The following is an 18,770-nucleotide window of genomic DNA, read 5'->3' on the forward strand; positions in this document are numbered from 1 at the left end:
CGGTCAACTTTAGGTTATTTGATTATGCAACTGTTTGTTTGAGCTTAAAATATAAACACCAGATTAATTTTGATGGCAATTATCTATAAGTGTATTTTTTAGAATATGGCTTGGATGCATTAATTATCTATATATTAAATATTTTAATATATCGCATAAAACGTTTGTTACAATGTAGAATAAAGATTTTTTTATTGTTGTTTGGGTGGACCGATACTGCAATAATTCATTTCAATTGGGACTCGACATAATTTTACAAAGACTAACTGAAAGATAGTAGTTTAATTAAGCTTAATAGCTTAATACCAGTTCTCATGCAACTTTGATCAATATGTCTCAATGAATTTATAAAACGTAAACATGGCAGCTATCTAATAATTCTTAGAGATTGGTGATCATACCCAGTAAATAATTTTTTGCGGTATAATGCAACCGCAGAAATTGAAAACGCAGAAATTAATTTGCTATCTTTTAGGGGTTAAATCGCAAAAATTTCCAACCGCAGAAAATACCCGTTATACGGTATAGTTTTGCCTATACATGCCCCCCTTTTGAAATTCTGTTACTTTCTGTTTTGTTTTTGTTTTTTTCTGATGAAGATAATGCTTTTTATGCACATGTTTCTGTTCACTGATATGTAAATTTGTACTTTATATCGAAGTACGTGTATATCACAACTTGAAATAAAGTATATCTAAACATCGTGAGTTTTCAATGCATTTTAATGAATGACATTAAAAAAACACACACAAATTTACGACGATAGAAGACATTTATACATACATTGCCCTGACATATATTTGATGTGATGCCACATATTAAACAGCAAAAACAAAGTAAAGTGCAAACTATTTGTTTAGTAATCTTTATGCATAACACATAATAATGAAGGGACTACAAAACGGTTGGATTTCATTTTGACAGTATGTAAATATAAATTAACAGTTTTAGGTATGCATGATCAAGGTAAAAAAGAAAAGTCTATATGAGAGTGGTCCATGACATTGATGTTTCATAATTTCTACCTATCACTGTGATTAATTCGTGCTTATTTTAAGAATTCCACAGCTTTCCTCTATAAATGTCACCCATGTACTTTTCTTGGACTTGCATTTATGTTCAGGTTGTCTTTGGTCTGCTTTATAAATCAACGTTTAATTACACGACTTGTTGATGAACAGATTTGAAGGAGTCCAGAAGGAACTAAATTTAAACAAAATTACACAAAATGTTCACCTTAATACACTTAATCACTATAACGTTTCCGGGTTTGAAGAAACAAGAACGTTCATTGTCATCCGAGAAGCCCATTCTAAGACGGTCGCTGCTGTTCGTTGAAAGACGGCGACCACTCGCAGTCTAACGTTGTCATGAACACAATGAATAACCTTAATCCCAAGAAAAATGCATTTTTCAATATTATTTTTTTAGGGAATGATTGATAAAGAGAAAATTAGTTTCTCTTCTATTGACTTTTGGGTTTCTTCAGAATTGCCAGATGGCGTCAATGATTACATAATGTATTTTTCCTATCAGATATCCGGCATTTTATGTGCCTTTGGAATCGGACGGAAGTCCCGTTGTTTGGGTCTCCACCACGGTGGCGTTGGCGGTAGGGGTGGTGGTAGGAACTGACGTGTAACCCACCTTCACACAGTTAGTTTTAGTCGTGTCGTAGCAGTATCCGGCCCCACAGTTTATTTTGTAGACCTGTGGACTGTTCATATAACAATACACAACGCTATTGCAAGTCTCATAGGGATGAGGGTAAATGGCGTAAGCATTCTTGTCATTACAGAACGTTTCTGGAAAATAAACGGAAAGAAATGTGAATTAGGTAACCATATGTGTAGGGTAAATATATAGTATAAAGAATCATTCTTTGGTATACATGTATTTGAAATTAATTTTAAATAGACCAATAACAATTATTACTGTAACATTTCTTAAGTACATTTGTATGTTAACTTTCAAATAAAAGAACGCCAATAAATAAAAATCAATTTTACATTTATAAAAATTTTAATTCTTATTTAAAATACAACGAGTATTCCTAATTTGCTTTTTGGGGTCTACTTACTTGGAATGACGTTAAATTCGGCTTCTGATACGTATGTAGTGATGGCGTTGTTACGATATGTCGTCACCTCGCACATGAAGACAGATCCGTTATCGTGCATCTTAGATACCATAGTGAGGGTGCTCTCAATCAAGAGAGAACACCCTGTCCAAGTCCTAGTAATGTTTGGGCTCAGGCTAAGGTTAAAGTACTTATCCAGACCAGGCGGACGAAATTTGTAGGTGATGGTGGCGTTCGGTTCAATCAGCTCCATAGAACACGTGATGGTGGCAGTGTTGTCCTCCACTACACTGGTCGAAATGGTCAGTTTAGGCTTTGACTCTTTTTTATTCAGAGCTAGATGAAGAAATTTTTGATAAATGAACAATTGTAATTATTTAATGCAGAAAGTGATGCTTTGTAAGGAAAGTTGAGAAATAGCATCATACAAGTATAAACGGATTGATTTAAAATACAGAGTCATATATATAGCGTCTTTCAGTGTGGTTTAACAAGCATTACTAGTATCAACGGTTAAAAATAAGCGCCCCTTTAGCAGGACAATTGTCGATCAGAAAAGCTAACTTGGTCTTCGTAATTTATTTATGAAATTAGTTATGCACATTATTTTTGGGTTTTCTATTGCTTCAAACCAAAGGTATTTAGAAAGTGGCAAGTCAAATAAAACCGCATCTTGGTACCAACTTCTGCTGTGTAATTGCATTTTACTGTGGAATTAAAAATGCTCTGGCATATCAGTCAAACATAAAGCAAATTCAATAATAGTTTGCTTATAATTGATAGATCACACGATTTGCATGTTTATTAAAACTGAAATTATGCAATGAATAAATATATGATTTGTTTTTACTGAAGCAACATGTATGTCGAGTTAAGCATAATGTTTATCAAGAACTAAATTTTGAATAGCGTTCATGAATAATGGAATTTACATCATTATTCATTCCTCTATGATGGATTATCAGCTACAAAGAGAAAACAAGTTTACCAGAATTTGGTTATGGAAATGTCACAACATTATCGACCAAGTTTCTGCGATGTAATTTTTTTATATGTGCATCAATTTTCTCTCGTTTCTTTACCAATACCTTTTAAATCACAAGATTATTCAATTTTTTTATTGCTTTTATTAAAACTGGCAGTAAAATGTCCTACCCCTGTCATTGATTCTGATGAATGTTTGATACATTTTTGAAAATTATATCATTTCAAATTATCAGTAATTGTTTGAACAACGATCTTAAGATTTTACATACCTTGGACTTGGGTGGTGTTCTTGTAAGTTTCTTCTGGGAGTACCAACAAGCAGGTGTAGTTTCCAAGGTACGAGCAGTCCACTTCCTTGGAGTGAATTGTTACTAGTAAGGCATCCTCTTTGTAGCTTATCTCCGACGTAAAATTGGCGTTAATTTCCACGTTCGGGGAGCCCATGTATGACTTGACCACAACGAGGCTTACGATGGAATCCCCCTCCATTTGACGGTAGATCCTCATCTCCCTCCACTGTCTGGCATACATCGTCACACAGCTGACACTGAGCACGGCTTTTGAGTACGGTAACACAATGTTGTTGGTTTGGACGGTTAAAGCTTGAAGGAGAGAAAGATTGAAAGTTTGTTCTTAATTGCTTGTATTCTATGCAGATGATAATTATTGTATCGGTAAGCACATCAAGTAAATATTGGGAGTTCCATGGTTTTATTTAATTAACAGTGGAGTTGTTAGCTGAGGTACGAATATGCTCCAAAATTTAATTTTAACTTTTAATAATTTTACTTGTCTGAAAGATCCTGCATTGTAAATCAACCAGTTTGAAATAAGAGGAAATTGTAAAATATCATCAGAAAAAAAATATTGCCTACTAGGTCTTAGAGGGTATTCTGTGACGGTTTCCGTGGATCCTTGAGTGGACTGGGTGACCTTTGTGGTTTGGTCGTCTGCAATGGTGGCGGATGTATGGGAACTCAGTGAGGTAGTTCGAGTTTCTGTAGTAAATTTAATGCAAAAAGTAAATTATAGTAACCGATCTGTTCCAAAAGTAAAGAGAATCAGTGCAAAGTGTATTTAAAAACTCTCCCATACATATATTCGTATTCTCCTAAGTAAATGCACTGCATTACAATAGAATGTGTAAATTCCTTGAAAAAAGATTAAAAGAAAAAGAATAATGAAGCAGTTACAAACAAAAATAATATATTACCTGTGGTGGAACGGTGTGACGATTTTGTCGTCTGACTTGCAGACGTTGACTCGCTGCTTCTGGACTTAGTCGTCTGTTTATGCACATGAGAAGTTGCAGATTTCGTGTACGTATCGTCAGAAGAGATTCCTAAAAGATGTTCTTATACCACTTAGATTAAGTATGTTTGTGAAGGAATAATATCATCAGAGTATATACACAGTATATACAATATGTATACTTTTTTTTGAGGTCAATATATTTATGGATCGACCTCATAAAAGGGCTATATTTGTAAAATATTGGAACTGTGTTAAAACCACAATTTTTTGTATATAAATGGACAATTCTTTAAATTCCAATTCATGTCATAATCATTTGTTACAATTTTATGTTCAAAACCACACATTAGAGTAACATCGTTAATTACAAATATGTCACACCAGATAACCACACGCTGCCCCAGGCATTCGTCACGAGAGAGGAACCAGGAAACAACAGGTTGGTTTCTTACATGAACAGTTTATGACCTTATTTGTAGATATAAATATATATGGACATATTCTTTTTCATGATGAATGGTCTATTTCATTATGTAAGAATAACATTACCTATTTTAATAAGTTAATTCAATGATGTCATACTGTCAGCTTTATCCCTTTTAATCTATAAGTTATTAATGTGTTAGTTACAAAAAATTATGTGTGTGTTTGATTTGTAGAATTTACAGATTATATGAGATTGGAGTTCTAGACCGGCCAATCATACACAGGAAAAAAGCATATCATGAAAATATGAGGAATTTATGTTTTACAATAATGATAATGTTAAGTACCTTGAGAGGTTGCCTTTTTTGAGGTAGATGATGGGTAATGAGAGGTCAGTTTGGTGATAAATGGACCCTTTGTCGAGGGACTGTCTGTAGAGTCTTGGGCATCTGGACCTGAAATATGTGCACACATTGTAGGTATATTAAATTTACAATTACACTCGCGACCACAATTTAGGAAATTGATTATTATAATTAAGTGAATACATGTACCTTAATTTTGATTGAGTGTTCTTTTCCGTGTATGTATGTTTTATTATATTTTTGTGATCTCAAGACAGAAAAAATGGAGGACATACATGCACTTCTGAAAATATTATTTATACATTTGTATAACGATAAATGACTTGCATGTATTTAGCAAATTCTGAAAATAAAAAAAAAATCTTACCAAGGCGAATGGTTTCAACTTGTCCTTCATCTGAATTTACATCTAAATTTGTAAGAATATTGCATAAATTAGTTATAGCGGTAATTCCCAGAAAACATTGGCTTTTGTTTATCACAAAATATAACGTTATTTATCTTAGACAAACTGCAAAGTTCCAAATTATTGGATTTCAATGATAATGTGACAACTTTCCTTTACGTAAAACTTGAATATTTTAAGCATGTCAGTTGGTTTTAACAAATATTTTCGTCAACCATATTCATAAAACCATAGGATTATGCAAAACTTGATAGTGGAAATGTTTTTTGTACCGAATTGCATCCCCCCTAACCAGCCCCCGTGTTTTTAGATGAGCTTATTTCTACAGACTTTAACAAATTTTAAAGAACAACAAGAGAAAATAAATAAATAATAAAAGAATGAAGGAAAGAAATAAGATTATTGATTTTTAATGACTTACTGTCTTTCCCAGTTCCAAAATAAATTGCTAAAGTGATTGCCACGACTGCTAAAGAAGTGACCAAAACTGCTGCTGCAAACAGGATATACCAGCGTGTTCTATTTTCCCTCGGTTTCCTAAACCTCGTAAAAACGTTGCTTTGCAGTGCGTCACGTGACTTCATTGCTTTAGCAGTGCAATCCTGCAAAACGTTCATTTCAACGTGAACAAATTTGAATAAATGTCTGCAATAGTTTTTAAGATCACGTTGTTTCTTATCCTGATTTTTTTCCATTCCAGAAAACAGTGCTAGTTGAGTAATCAGAGCATTTCAAAATCTCCCAAGGGAGCCAAATAGCGGTTTCCAAGAGGTTGTGCGATACCATTTAGCGACACAATGAACTCGTGTCCATTCGCACATGATGTTAAGAGGCGTGTGTATAAGATTTATTTATGGAAGCTTTATTAGGCGTACAAAAAGTTTTAATCTAACGATTTAAATAACATATGGATTCTCTTGATTTATGAATTCATTTTATATAAGTATGATTTACATGCTTGACATGACAATAAATTCCAGGCAGTAGACGTGTGAAGATTTGGTATGCGGTCTTCGTTTTTTTAGGTTAAAGGTGACAAATTTTGCTATCAGAATTAGAACTAATTTGTTTGAATTTTTTGCATATAAGAATTCTATTCCATTATTTCTTGCAAATGAAGGATGTATCTGGTTTGTATTTAAATGTGTTGGTATGAATAAATTAGAATCGTTGTTTAACTATTATCTATAGAGCAGTGATATGCATTGTTTTTATTTGATTGATTATCCAATATTATGTATGATTACTTGTTTACTAGTCTTTTTGTCATTCATCAGTTATTTAAAAGAATCATTTAACACTTTCAACGTAGGTGTTTGTTAGATGAATACTAGTTTTTATATGAATATGCCTATAACTTTGTCATTCATGTCTATGTTAGTCAACAGAGTCCAACTTAAACAAAACATTTTTCTGTAGAGATTTATTTGTCTTCAGGCTGCAAGTAATGTTAGTCGAATGCTTTGGAAAGCACTGTTAAACTTCAGGAAATATCTTCATTTAACTCTGTATTATGATCGTAATATTTATCACGATTGATTTTTATGCAATATTTTGGGGAAAAAAAAAAGAAATCATTAAGCTGACATTTAATGGTTGCATATTTTTTTTTCTAAAGGGTATTTTGTTTCATCTTGAGCTGTCACAGTTTTGACTACGCCTTTACTCTTGTCTGTGATCTGTCTTGCACTTCTGTACACTTTTGGAATATTAAGCAGTATTACAAGAAGAAAAAACATATTAGATGTGTTAATCTCCACGCGGTAGCTGTCATTCTATCGTCAAAATGTTAAAACAGTACACAAAAAATAATATACTGTCCGTGTGTACTTACTGTGAGCCAATGATATCTGATCCAAGCGGTCATTGTACGAGGTAGTATTTCAGATAAAAAAAAATCTCGCTGAAAATTATAATCACCTGTTTAACAAGTTAATTTGTGACCGTTGTCTTCGAATTTCCTGTATAAAGTGCTGCGTCTTTTTTCTCTATAGGTCAACCGAAGACGGAAATATTGAATAAAATTAAAATGGTTTTGCTTGATTTATTCACGTTGACAATACAAGGTCATAAATTTATAAGCCATACCCAAATTGACAATCATTATACTAAAATTATACGTATGTATGGCAATTTGGGTTCATTACACTAGTTTTCATTGTTTTTTATCTCTTAAAATCTCTTGAAATTAAAGGTATTTTGCACGTTAAATTAAGTTGAATCCCAAATCTTGTGATTTAAACATATCATACGAATAGTAATGAAACTTGTTGACTTTCTGCTTAATTTAATCGGGAAAATATTTCCAAGAATGGTTAAGATTGTCCTAAAAATTCACCCAAAGTTTTCATGATGAGCAATAAATGAAACCACGTGGCTATCTCCATAATCTTTCGAACCCTTCGGCAAAAACCTAACGGAGCATAAAGATCAACTCGGCAATCAGGAACATTTTGTTACAGAGTATGTGGTCAGTAGGTCGCAATCAGTCAGCGTAACGGGGTGTTCGGGAAAAAAGTCTGAAAATGTTTGAAAGTTTTACCAACTTCTGGCAGCTGTAATTCTGTAGTTAAATTTCACATTACACCCCGGAAAGCGCTTTTTAAAAGATTGCGGATTTTGTAAATAATTTATTATTAAACATATCACAGAAAGTTTTCATTATTTGGATTTGTGTGATGCATGCAGTATCATTCTAAAATACTTTTAATTGTTGAAAAAATAATTCATAGAACTTAAATGCGTAATGTTCCTGCATCTTATCTCAAAATAACGTTCTTTCAGAATTTTTGTTTGTTTGGACGAATAAGAGAAAAATGCCAATAAATGAAAAAAATAATAATAATCATTACAAAACTTTCGTTCATTAGAAAGAGGCATTGCAAAATATGGAATATATTTCAAATCCAGTCGTCAGAGGGTTAAAATTTGAATGCAATTACATGAATTTGTTGCAAGTTGCGTGACTTAGTGGTAAAAGTGGTTTGACCCCTGCACAAAGAACTAATCACTAATTTTTTCCTTTCATTTTTTTTCCATTCTTATTTTCTCTTTTCCCATTTCTTTGACAACAGAATTTTATATAATTTTTTGGCAATTTTCCCTATGGATTACAAATACAATGCATTAATCACCAAGTTTAAAAGCGAAGTTTACAAACGAAGATACATTTACATATGTAGGCATTTCTTTCTTTGACGACAGAATTTCATAGAATTTTTTTATTGGCAATTTTTCCCTATGGATGACAAAAGTATTTTATTAATCACTAAGTTTAAAAGCTGATTTCTTTACAGTCGAAGATGCATATATAGTTATTACTGATGCCTTGTACCCCCCGCGTTATCATTTTTTTCTTTCAAAATAATAGACAAGCCTTGATTAAAAAATCAATCATGTGCTGATTTTAAATGCAATTTTTTTTTTTTTGAAATTATGAATGAAAATTAAAAAGTGACGCGCAACAGCTTTAAAATCTTTTTTTTTAATTTATCACGATGATTTTTGAATTTTTCCTCTTATCTAAAAGCAATAAAAGATTTATGAAATATGTAATGATTTTTTTTTTGTACATAGACATACGTACTATTGAATAAATTTATAAATCTACAAAAAGTACTTACGTTAATAGACTGACCATTCCCGATAGGATGCCCAGATGGCTCTCCCATGCCTGTTTTTACACTGTAGACATACCTCTGAATAGACAAAACACGGAGATCTCAGGGCATGTATGCTTAAAAAGTGATAAAATCTCCAAATTTTGCCCGATCGCACTGCAGTGATAACAATGCTGCACGCTTGATCAGTTTTCTCTAAAGCAATTAATAGATAACAGATATTCACGGTTTATAAACGAAAATCCTCTACCTATATACTTCATAAAAATATCCAATAATAAACGAAATCTTTCATTTTTAAAAAAAACAAACAAACAAGGAATTGGTATGAATTTTCTAAAGATAGGATACAAAGTTAATTTTTCTTAGTCTAACAAGGCCATATGACAGGTCAATGGCTTCAATCCATAGGCGTTGTCAGACATTGTTTTAGTACACGTTTCCGCATATTGCTGTCTTGTCATTACAATCAATCAATTCGCCTATAAGCATTCACATAGTCCCTTCAAATTCAATTTGCTTTCGATTAAGATTCGGTCCACATTGATGAGAGCAAGGTGTGTTTTCAAGAAAAATTGAATTGTTGTTTCTACCTTCTATATCATTTACGACCATGTTTTTCTTCTTATATAAAAGTAAATGGACAGACGATTCAAGAGGAAGTAGGTTGCAAGTTCAAAATTCTAATTTTGTTGGAGGAAACTTAGTTGGTTAAATAATTCTGAATTTGTAGTATTTTCAGTTTGCAGCGATGCCATTTGTCATATTGAATGAGAAACTAGCACGCACTGACTCATGTCCCCTCAGAAGGGATGATTTCTTCCTGAATATTATGTTCTTTGTTTAAATCTTATTAGATGACGTTACTTGAGAGTTTAAGACGATTATGTTATTTTTTTAAATTATTTATGAGTTGAACAGGTGTTGTATTTTTTTCTATATGATATCTTCCATACATAGTTAACTTCTGATGTAAGTATAATGAACGCTAATGTTGTCTAGAATGAAACCAAGATAAATTATATGTACCTCAGATATGTTTTGTTTGTATTTTTTTTAATTGTCTGATCTTCAGTGTAGACCTTTTATACAACTTGAATTACGTAGTAGAGAGATGAAGACATTTCATTTTAATGTATGTATTTTGCATTTATTTTCCCTTTTTAATTTTTAAGCATAACGTATTTCAAAACAATTAAAAATCAATTTTATATATATATATATATATATATATATATATATATATATATATATATATATATATATATATATATATATATATATCTCTTTCTATTGGTTAAAAGAATACGATTAAAATTAGGTTTAAAGTATGAGCATGCTCGCCAATGAATTGTTCCTTTTTCACACACCTACGAGAGTTGATCCAAAAGTTATGTAACAACTGCTATAAAATCTTTAATAATCGAATGTTATCAACAAAATTTGATATACTTATACCCCTGTCTAGTTTGATTTTGGCCTTAAAATTTCATGCAGTTATATAAAATACTTTTAAAAATATTAAGATGAACACAACGTTAGGTTTTGTCTGACGCCGTTACTGACGTCGTTGTGACGTTACTTTTCAGCACGCATTTTTAGTTCCATCTACAAATCTTTTTAACATCCAACATGCTTCTTTTAAAAATCTCAACAGCCATTTTGCTATGAAGCGTCTTGTTTTAAGTTGTAGTATTGAAATTATTTGATTTTTGTCCAAATGTTGCTTCTTCATTCTTTTGCATATATGTTAAGTATCGTCAGCTTCAAGAGTTTGTGACGTTATAAAAACTTGACTAATCGTCCACCTCACATTTCTTCTTCCACAGTGAAAAGTTCGATACCTGACTTAACGCCCTAAACATTATTTTTTTAAAGAAAAAAACATTGTCAATAAATTTGTTTTTAACTGTTATTATTATAGTTTATCAATTTATCTCGACGATTTATTAGTAGTGTAAAAAACAAGATTGGGTAGGACCCGTTTTTGGCCTCTGGATGGGGGTGTCTCTTAGATAGTATACATCATCAAAAATCTCTTTGCATCTCTGCTGAATATGTGATGTTGTAAATAAGAATTGATGATACACAGGAAAGTCACAAAACATAAATTTATGAATTTTCTTACTTTTATTCTAGTTTTCGACAATTTTAGAGCACATTTTGTTTCAGAAAACGTAGAGCAGATGCTTGCCTATCTACCAATTTCATATATCATGCACTAGCATCAGATATATCTTGTGCATAAAAATCACGGATAGGCAAGCTTGTGCTCTTTGTTTGCCGAAGTAAAAATATCTCAAATTTGACAAAATTCCATCAAAAATGAGGAAATTCAGTAAAATGGTAAAATTTCTCACCCTCTTGCGACCTCCATGTACGCTTTTAATCAAATTTAATGCTGGTTTTAAAACAAGCATCATTTAAGGCTCCTAATTGCAAACTATCGCAATTTTAACTGTGTTTTGATTTTTATATCAAATAGGGGGCCAAATTCGGCCGCTACCATACCTTTTCCTTTTAGAAGAAGTATTTCAAAATTTTCATTTTTCCAACTTTGAAACCCTTTGCAATGGAAACCATTCATCTATGAAATCCCAGATTTGCCAAACTTGCTTCTTAGAGAAAACCTTTTTGCTATACAAAGTTTAGAGGGTCTGTGATCATGTTTGCCAGATCTCTTATATGAAATTGCAAATCCTTACATAGAATGACGTACTCTTATTACCTTGCATTTGAATCAGTGATCCTTGAACTTTTTAATAATACATGTACTTGCAGTGTATTATGTATTACCATTGATGTCCAAGTTGGCGTCGCCTACTCTATTGGGTTCATACTCTCAAAATGATAGCAAATCATTCGAGGAAGATCCCTATTGTTGTTGTTTAAGATCATCATTCAAAAGTCATGAGCACCATGTTATGGGGAAGGAACTCATTTCCAGATAACATGTATATTTGGACTTCAAATTTACCTATTTGATTTTTCACTTATTGAGTGTTATTATATGTTGATTATCAAGGACATAAACCGAATGTCAAGTCTATATTGCATGTTAAAATCGAAAATAAATGATACTTCATGAGGAACAAAGCAAAAATATTTTAAATAGCAAAATTAAAATCAAGTTGAAGGTCAGAAGTTCAAGGTCTATATCATCTTGATTTTTTTTTCTCTGTCTGGCTTTTAAATGAACGTGAGACTTTATGTGAGTATACATTCCGTTTCATTTCAAGGATAGAATGTATCCTTAAAGTTAATGTCAGGCCCGTAGCAACGGTTTCAAAAGTGAGGGGGGCTACCCCCCCCCCCAAAAAAAAAAAAATTGACAAGCAAAAAACCTAAACTGACCAAAAAGGGGGGACTTCCCAAAATTATCTTACAAGCAGAAAAAAAAACTAATTTACTGTCCAAATCCTGGAATTTGCCAGTGCTCGACCTTACAATATCAAAAAGTGGGGGGGGGGGAGGTGGGGGGACCAGCATCTACAGCATCTAAAGGAAAATTTACTATAGCAAAATACTATACTAAGGAAAAAGTTGGGGGAGGGGAAACGGGTCCTCCCTTATCCCCCCCCCCCCCCCCCGCATTCTACGGGCGTGAATTTAAAGTAACAACAGAAAAAAAAAACAAATATAACACACGTGGCTGATTTTAGAATTACGAAGGAAGAAATTAGCTTCAAATGTTACATAGCAACACGCGATCTTTGGCATCCAATCTTACGTGACTTTAAGAAATCTACTATGCATTACTTTTTTTATTATCTTTGAATTAATAAAGAATTGCATTCAAAAGAAATCTGCATTTTGAAAAAGATATACACTTTAAAGACAAAGAGATAGGACTATCTTTCCTTAGGGATTAATTTATAATTATCTAGCTTGTTGACACAAGCTTCAAAGCCTACGTGTGTCAAATTAAAGGTCACTTTGTAGCCCTGTCTGCAAAAAATAATATATAATATATTTTTTCATGTTGTGTTACTTGTGACAAGACCTTTCGGATTGTATGCATTTGGCCTCATGACTTTGATCTTGAAGTTCGATGCAGTTTTAATAAACTTTAATCTACGCGGTAACTTTGATTCATTCAAAAATTTAAATCTTGTTTGTATGATGGACAGACAAGACAGGACGCACAGACAAGTTAGTAATAATTTGCCATAAATAATTGCATCCCAACCACTAAGACACCGGGAGACCACAATTCTCTAAATTCGTTTATATTACTTAATCTTCCTGCATGTATATTCCATTTTTCTTTATTCTTTTTTCTTTTTAAACAGGCAACTGCTTAAACTTTTTTTCTGCTTAATTCTTTTGTGATGTTTTAATATATACAACTCACTGGTGTTGTGTGCCTGTTAAATATATGTAATATAACATACTTTATATAAGTGTATTGATACACTTTATTGTATGTAGGCAATACCTGCTGCCCAATCCATTTAATTGATCATAATAAAATATGTTCAAATTAAGTATGTATACCTAAATAAATAAAGTGAATTAAAATATAAGGTTTTGTTCAGAAAAATTAATGGTACCTCAGATATTCCCATGCTTCATTTGGGTTGTGAGCTTTTCTCAAAAGTTGACCGGTAATAGAGGATTTTGAATTTTTAATAAAAATACTAAAACTTGCAATAAGGAAAAAAAATCCCGCAGATGTCTTGCTTCGTTATTTTTTTTTTTTTTTTTTTTTTTTTTTTTTGTGTGTGTGTGTAAGCTATTTTGGTCTACTTTCAAATGTTTCCCTCTATCTGTATATATGCATGTACATGTTATAAATTTCCGGGTTTCATAAACAGGATAACGGTCAGATAAACCTATTGGGGGTTAAAAGGGTCATTATTGAGAGGGCACAAGCATAAAGTAGCTATGTTTTATAAAGTATACTATATATCGGCAAAATTATTGGGGGCACCCCCACCCTCCGGTTTCTACGGCCATGCGCAGTCACATATCTGATAGAGTAGTATACAATTGATTAAACAGGGTACGAGTGGTGTTAGTAGACCTATAGTTGTTGTATTAACTGTTCGTTATTCGCATGAGTCTAAAATCCTCTATACAGAAGATGCCCAGCCTCATTGCCGGGGGGAGCAATTTTAGATTTAAGTTACTTCAAAAAAATAATTTTGTCGCAGCAGGAGGCAAGGTTTGTACACTGATGGTTGCATTATAACAATAACTGTTAGTGTATAAACATACATATACCGTATACCTTTTACATATATCAAATTTCAAATTTCAGTATTTTGTACCTAAAATTTGCTAAATTGTTCTTCTCCAGGGGATTAAAATAACACTTTTAACTTACTGTTCAAAATTCTTGGAATAAATATACGTTTTATAAAATAGTTATTTTAATTAGCATCGTGCCAGGCGTTTTTGCTATTTAGTTTTATTTATTTAAATGTGTTCTCCTCACAGAAAACGCAAATATCAGTATTTACAACCAACAGACAGTTAGTCTCCTTCTATTCTTTTGACACTAATTTATTAACAGATTATATGCTAGCCAAAATTATCTACATTTTTTGAAAATACAGTTAGCTCATAAGAATGCATTGTGGAACCTTGCAAAATCATGTCGAAGGATACAGCTGAAAGATTTGTGTGGCGTGACATGCCAATTCTTTTGAACAGCTAGAGACAGCAAAATTAATGTTTTTAGCCAGTTTGTTATCTCTTAAAAAATAAAAATGTGCACTTATATCATCTAGTTTATTTTTTTATTAAAATTGGTGCAGTTCTAGTAAGTTACACCTAGCTACAGTGAAGTCCATGCTTGGTTAAATTTTGTAAATTCTTATGTTTTTTTTTTTTTTTTTTTTTTTTTTTTTTTTTTGTTGTTGTTGTTGTTGTTGTTGTTGTTTTTTTTGGGGTTTTTTTTTTTTTTTTTTTTGGTTTTTTTTTTTTACAACAGTGTTTCGGTTATAAAATCATTAAATCGATGGTTAGCGAATTGGATTTTTGATTTTTAATATCTAAAAATTACAAAGCCATTTTTATTCTTTGAAAATAAAACCTAAGAAATTTCGACACATCATGTACTGTAACCCAGGATTGTGGTCTATTGTTTTCATTCTCTAAGCTGTATAGTAGTCACTGTTGCATTAGAACGTATACTAAATCACAGTTAAATTAGCTTCATATGTTAACTTGTAAAAATATGAAACAAGTTATTTGTCATACTTAAGTTGATGTAGTATTTTATCTCGCATGACATATTGATGTGTTTTCAAGTGCGCACTTGTAAAATTTTGCGTTAACACCTTAAAGTTTTCAAAGAACCCAGGATTCGTAGTCCATTGTTTTCGTGTTTTCATTCTCTAAACCGTAGTATTCACTTTTGTCATTGAACGCATGTACATTAATTCATACGTTAAGCGGTTAACTTGTAAAATGTTGCTTTTTCGCACAATCATGCAATCCAAAACTTCCTTTTTGATTTCAATAAATTCGAAGAAAACTAGTTTTCCTATCACGCGCAATAGATACTGATTATTTGAGAGTAGACAAATGCAGTTATACTGATTTCGTTTTGGTACAAGTTTGGATAAACTGTATAGGGGACATTTATAAGAATCCTACCTGAGTTTTTTCAGATTATATTAATTTTTGAAAACTTTTATGTGTTCTTTCTCGAAGCATTCTGAAGCACGGAATTATTTTTACAAAAAATGAGGAAAAATCTAAATATTCAACAGAAATTCTTCTCACGAATATAAATTTTCTCAACAAAAATGCTTTCATTTCTTGTTGCTTTGTTAACAAAGTCCTTATTTATACTTTATACTCCAAAACCTCAGTGTAAAGGATGTCTAATGGCGATTGACGATGCTTGCCTCCTTTTGGAAAGCCTAATTATCACACAAACAGGATAAAGATAACACATGTAGATATATGCATGTTTATTTTAATTTCCTGGCGCTTTGGAGTTGTATTTAGATATATATGTTACAAAACCTTAAATAACAACCGCCCCAGCTGAATTTTGATAAATCTGAGAATTTTTTTTTTTGCACAAGATACTTGCGTCATTGTCATTAATTTCTATCAATCTTCATTAAAAATTCATGTTAAAACGATAAAATTCAAATGTTTTTTGCAGGTGAATGACTTCAGCTGAAAGAGAGGAGTGTTATATCTGATTTTACATCTCTTGCAGCATGTTGTGGTCAAACATTCAACAATTCAACAAGCATCATCATTTATAAACATTGTAATTAAAGAACGTGTAAAGTCCATGCATGTCATAAACCTGATCTGACCTAATTTTTCATGCAACTAAATTATTGCTTGAAATAGATTAGCATGCTCGACATTGAACCAATAAACATAACATATTTGACAGGACCATTTGAATTCTATTGAAACATTGGATGAATTACATGTTGTAAATTAAAGGAAACGACATGAAGATATTTTCCATACGGAGGAATAAATATCATTATGAATAGTGTGTACTAATTAAAATTGTAAGTCTATAACTAAAAACATTTTATCGAATGGATGCCGGAAAAAAATCAATACTTTTCCTACCCATTGTTGCTATTTTTAAATGTTTATTCAATTGTTTAATTTAAATAAGAAAACATCTGTATTTTTGGGACATGTACTTGCATAAAGCTAGACAAAATATCATTTTGTACCAATAATAATAACAAAAAAATAAATAAATAACAATAAAGTTTTTGGGCTACATGTAGGTACATGTGTATCACGTTTCTCTCTCTCTCTCCCCTGATCTCGGATATCTGATTTTGCCAAACTAAGTAACAAGTTTCAAGTTTCTTTATTTCCTTAAGCCAACTGGCTCATCAGAATAATTACACAATAATATACAACTTTAGTTCCTATGCATTCTCGGTTGTGAATCAAGAGTAGAAACCATCTAAACAAGATCAATCATTGTGTAAGGTGTCAAGTCATTCATTCATTTTTAGGGTTAGGAGAAGTGGATCGGGCATTATCTTTAATGACTTGAGATTTGAAATATAACCTTGATTCGAAAAAGAAAAACAACTTAATGATAAATGAGAGACGCTATCTTCACAACAACGTTGGCTTTTGACCTTGAATCAAGGTCACATTACTTAGCCTAACTAAAATTGGCCAAATACTTATAACCTCACAGGCTACATACAATGACCTCAACATATGAACTTGAAAATTCTGATAAAGTAGCTGAGCACGAAATGTTGTGAGAAGTATCAAGTCTTTCGTAATTGAAGGGAATTACGTATCTCTTATTTCTTAAAAAAAAAAAAAAGAGCTTTTTCTGAATACTTCGTAAAATGGCATTGATATGGGTCTTTTGAACTTTCAATAACTCTGCCACTCCCACCCCCAAGTTTTTATAACTTGATGTTTCATATAGACATTGTCTATAGTCATGCTGCTTCGTCAATTACTCGCAGTAATTTAAAACTTCACATAAAATACAACAATCCAACCGATGTATATTCTTGCGAAAGTAAGTCACGAAATTGGTGAATAAATGCAAAACCCGAATGGCATCAGTTATTTATGATCTGTTCTAGATTGATTGTGATTTTACAATTAAATTGCTATTTATGGAACCATGATTTAGCGCTGCCTAAGATTGTCTTTTTCAGACTTAGAAAATAGGTTAGCTACGCGTACCATAACGAACATTTATGTCTGCATGACGACAGGTATGATTTAGATATCAATTCCTAAAGAAATATTTTAGCGTCCAGCATATAGTAAAACCTAAAGGAGATGGGTGAACAAGGCGTGCAGAATGCCAGTATTTTCAAATATAGTAAAATCATATTCAATTTGTGAATCTAGCATTCAGTGTAAGGTTCTCATTATTGAAATTTATGAAATTATGATAAACAAAACTTTTCTGAGGAAAATCTTCATGGCAAAATCTTATTCTGTGATTAAAAAATAACGTGGAATTCATGGGGTTCGAACCCTAGCAATAAAAATTCTGAGTATCATTTTCCTTTGTGACTAACACGCTAACCACTACGCTACCCAACTCCTGATGAATAGTGGCATTTAATTCATGTTTGTGAAATGACCCTTGACTAAATGGACTTAAACATTTCCCGGAAAGATGCGAATGTTGTGCCATGAAAGTGTATTTTTAAAGTATAGTGGGTCTTTGCTCCATGTTTTTGTTAACAAAAAAATGGAGCGAAGACCTACTCATATCGAAAAATCGTGTTATAGTATGAAAAAATGGTCCTTTTTTCCCCTCTTCAGTTTGTGTATGCTATTCTACAGGCAAATAATTTCAATTTTTGTGAGATTTTTTTTACATTAAGTATACTTTAGTGTTAGATGAATTATCAAAGAAATTTTTTTTTTTATAATTGAGTTTTAATTTTTCACCTCCATGTTTGTCGCACTATAGGCATTTCACTTAACACTATGGTCGTCATGTACGTGTATATTATATAAAGTTTGTCCACTGAATTGACTCAAACAATCTATATCTCCCCTCTTTCTGTTTTCTCCCTTCTCAGCTGCATCTTTTGTACATGTAATATTAATCTGATTCCTTTTTGGGGGGGGTGGGGGAGGGGGGTGGGGTGGTTGGTTGAAGGTATATTTACAACTTTATAAAGGATCTGTCTATG

The 18,770-nt window shown here is 32.1% G+C and overlaps 1 protein-coding gene across 2 annotated transcripts; it reads right to left on the reverse strand.

The window, feature by feature from the left end:
• Positions 1 to 755: 755 nt before the first annotated feature.
• Positions 756 to 9,238, reverse strand: LOC133182304 (uncharacterized). Of its 2 annotated transcripts, XM_061317089.1 has the most exons (9): positions 9,142 to 9,238; positions 5,940 to 6,120; positions 5,480 to 5,521; positions 5,095 to 5,202; positions 4,281 to 4,409; positions 3,943 to 4,065; positions 3,337 to 3,669; positions 2,081 to 2,416; positions 756 to 1,805 (listed from the first exon to the last, which is right to left on the reverse strand). In XM_061317089.1, exons 1-9 carry the CDS (start codon positions 9,187 to 9,189, stop codon positions 1,549 to 1,551), a joined length of 1,557 nt encoding a protein of 518 aa, XP_061173073.1. In that variant the 5' UTR covers positions 9,190 to 9,238; the 3' UTR covers positions 756 to 1,548. The 2 variants fall into 2 exon arrangements, with proteins under 2 accessions (XP_061173073.1, XP_061173072.1); XM_061317088.1 differs by lacking the exon at positions 9,142 to 9,238 and having other exon boundaries at positions 5,940 to 6,310.
• Between the last annotated feature and the right edge of the window lie 9,532 nt (positions 9,239 to 18,770).

This window comes from Saccostrea echinata, unplaced genomic scaffold, assembly GCF_033153115.1.
Source record: "Saccostrea echinata isolate AGI-Se365-2 ecotype Australia unplaced genomic scaffold, CSIRO_AGI_Sech_v1 ptg000009l, whole genome shotgun sequence".
NCBI classification, from domain to species: Eukaryota; Metazoa; Mollusca; class Bivalvia; order Ostreida; family Ostreidae; genus Saccostrea; species Saccostrea echinata.

Coding starts and splice junctions, on each gene's coding strand:
- LOC133182304 (XM_061317088.1), bottom strand. CDS start 6,213: ATGGAAAAAAATCAGGATAAGAAACAACGTGATCTTAAAAACTATTGC. Junction 4,066..4,280: donor GTCACACCGTTCCACCACAG/GTAATATATTAT, acceptor AATTTACTACAG/AAACTCGAACTACCTCACTG. Junction 1,806..2,080: donor CGAATTTAACGTCATTCCAA/GTAAGTAGACCC, acceptor TTTATTTTCCAG/AAACGTTCTGTAATGACAAG.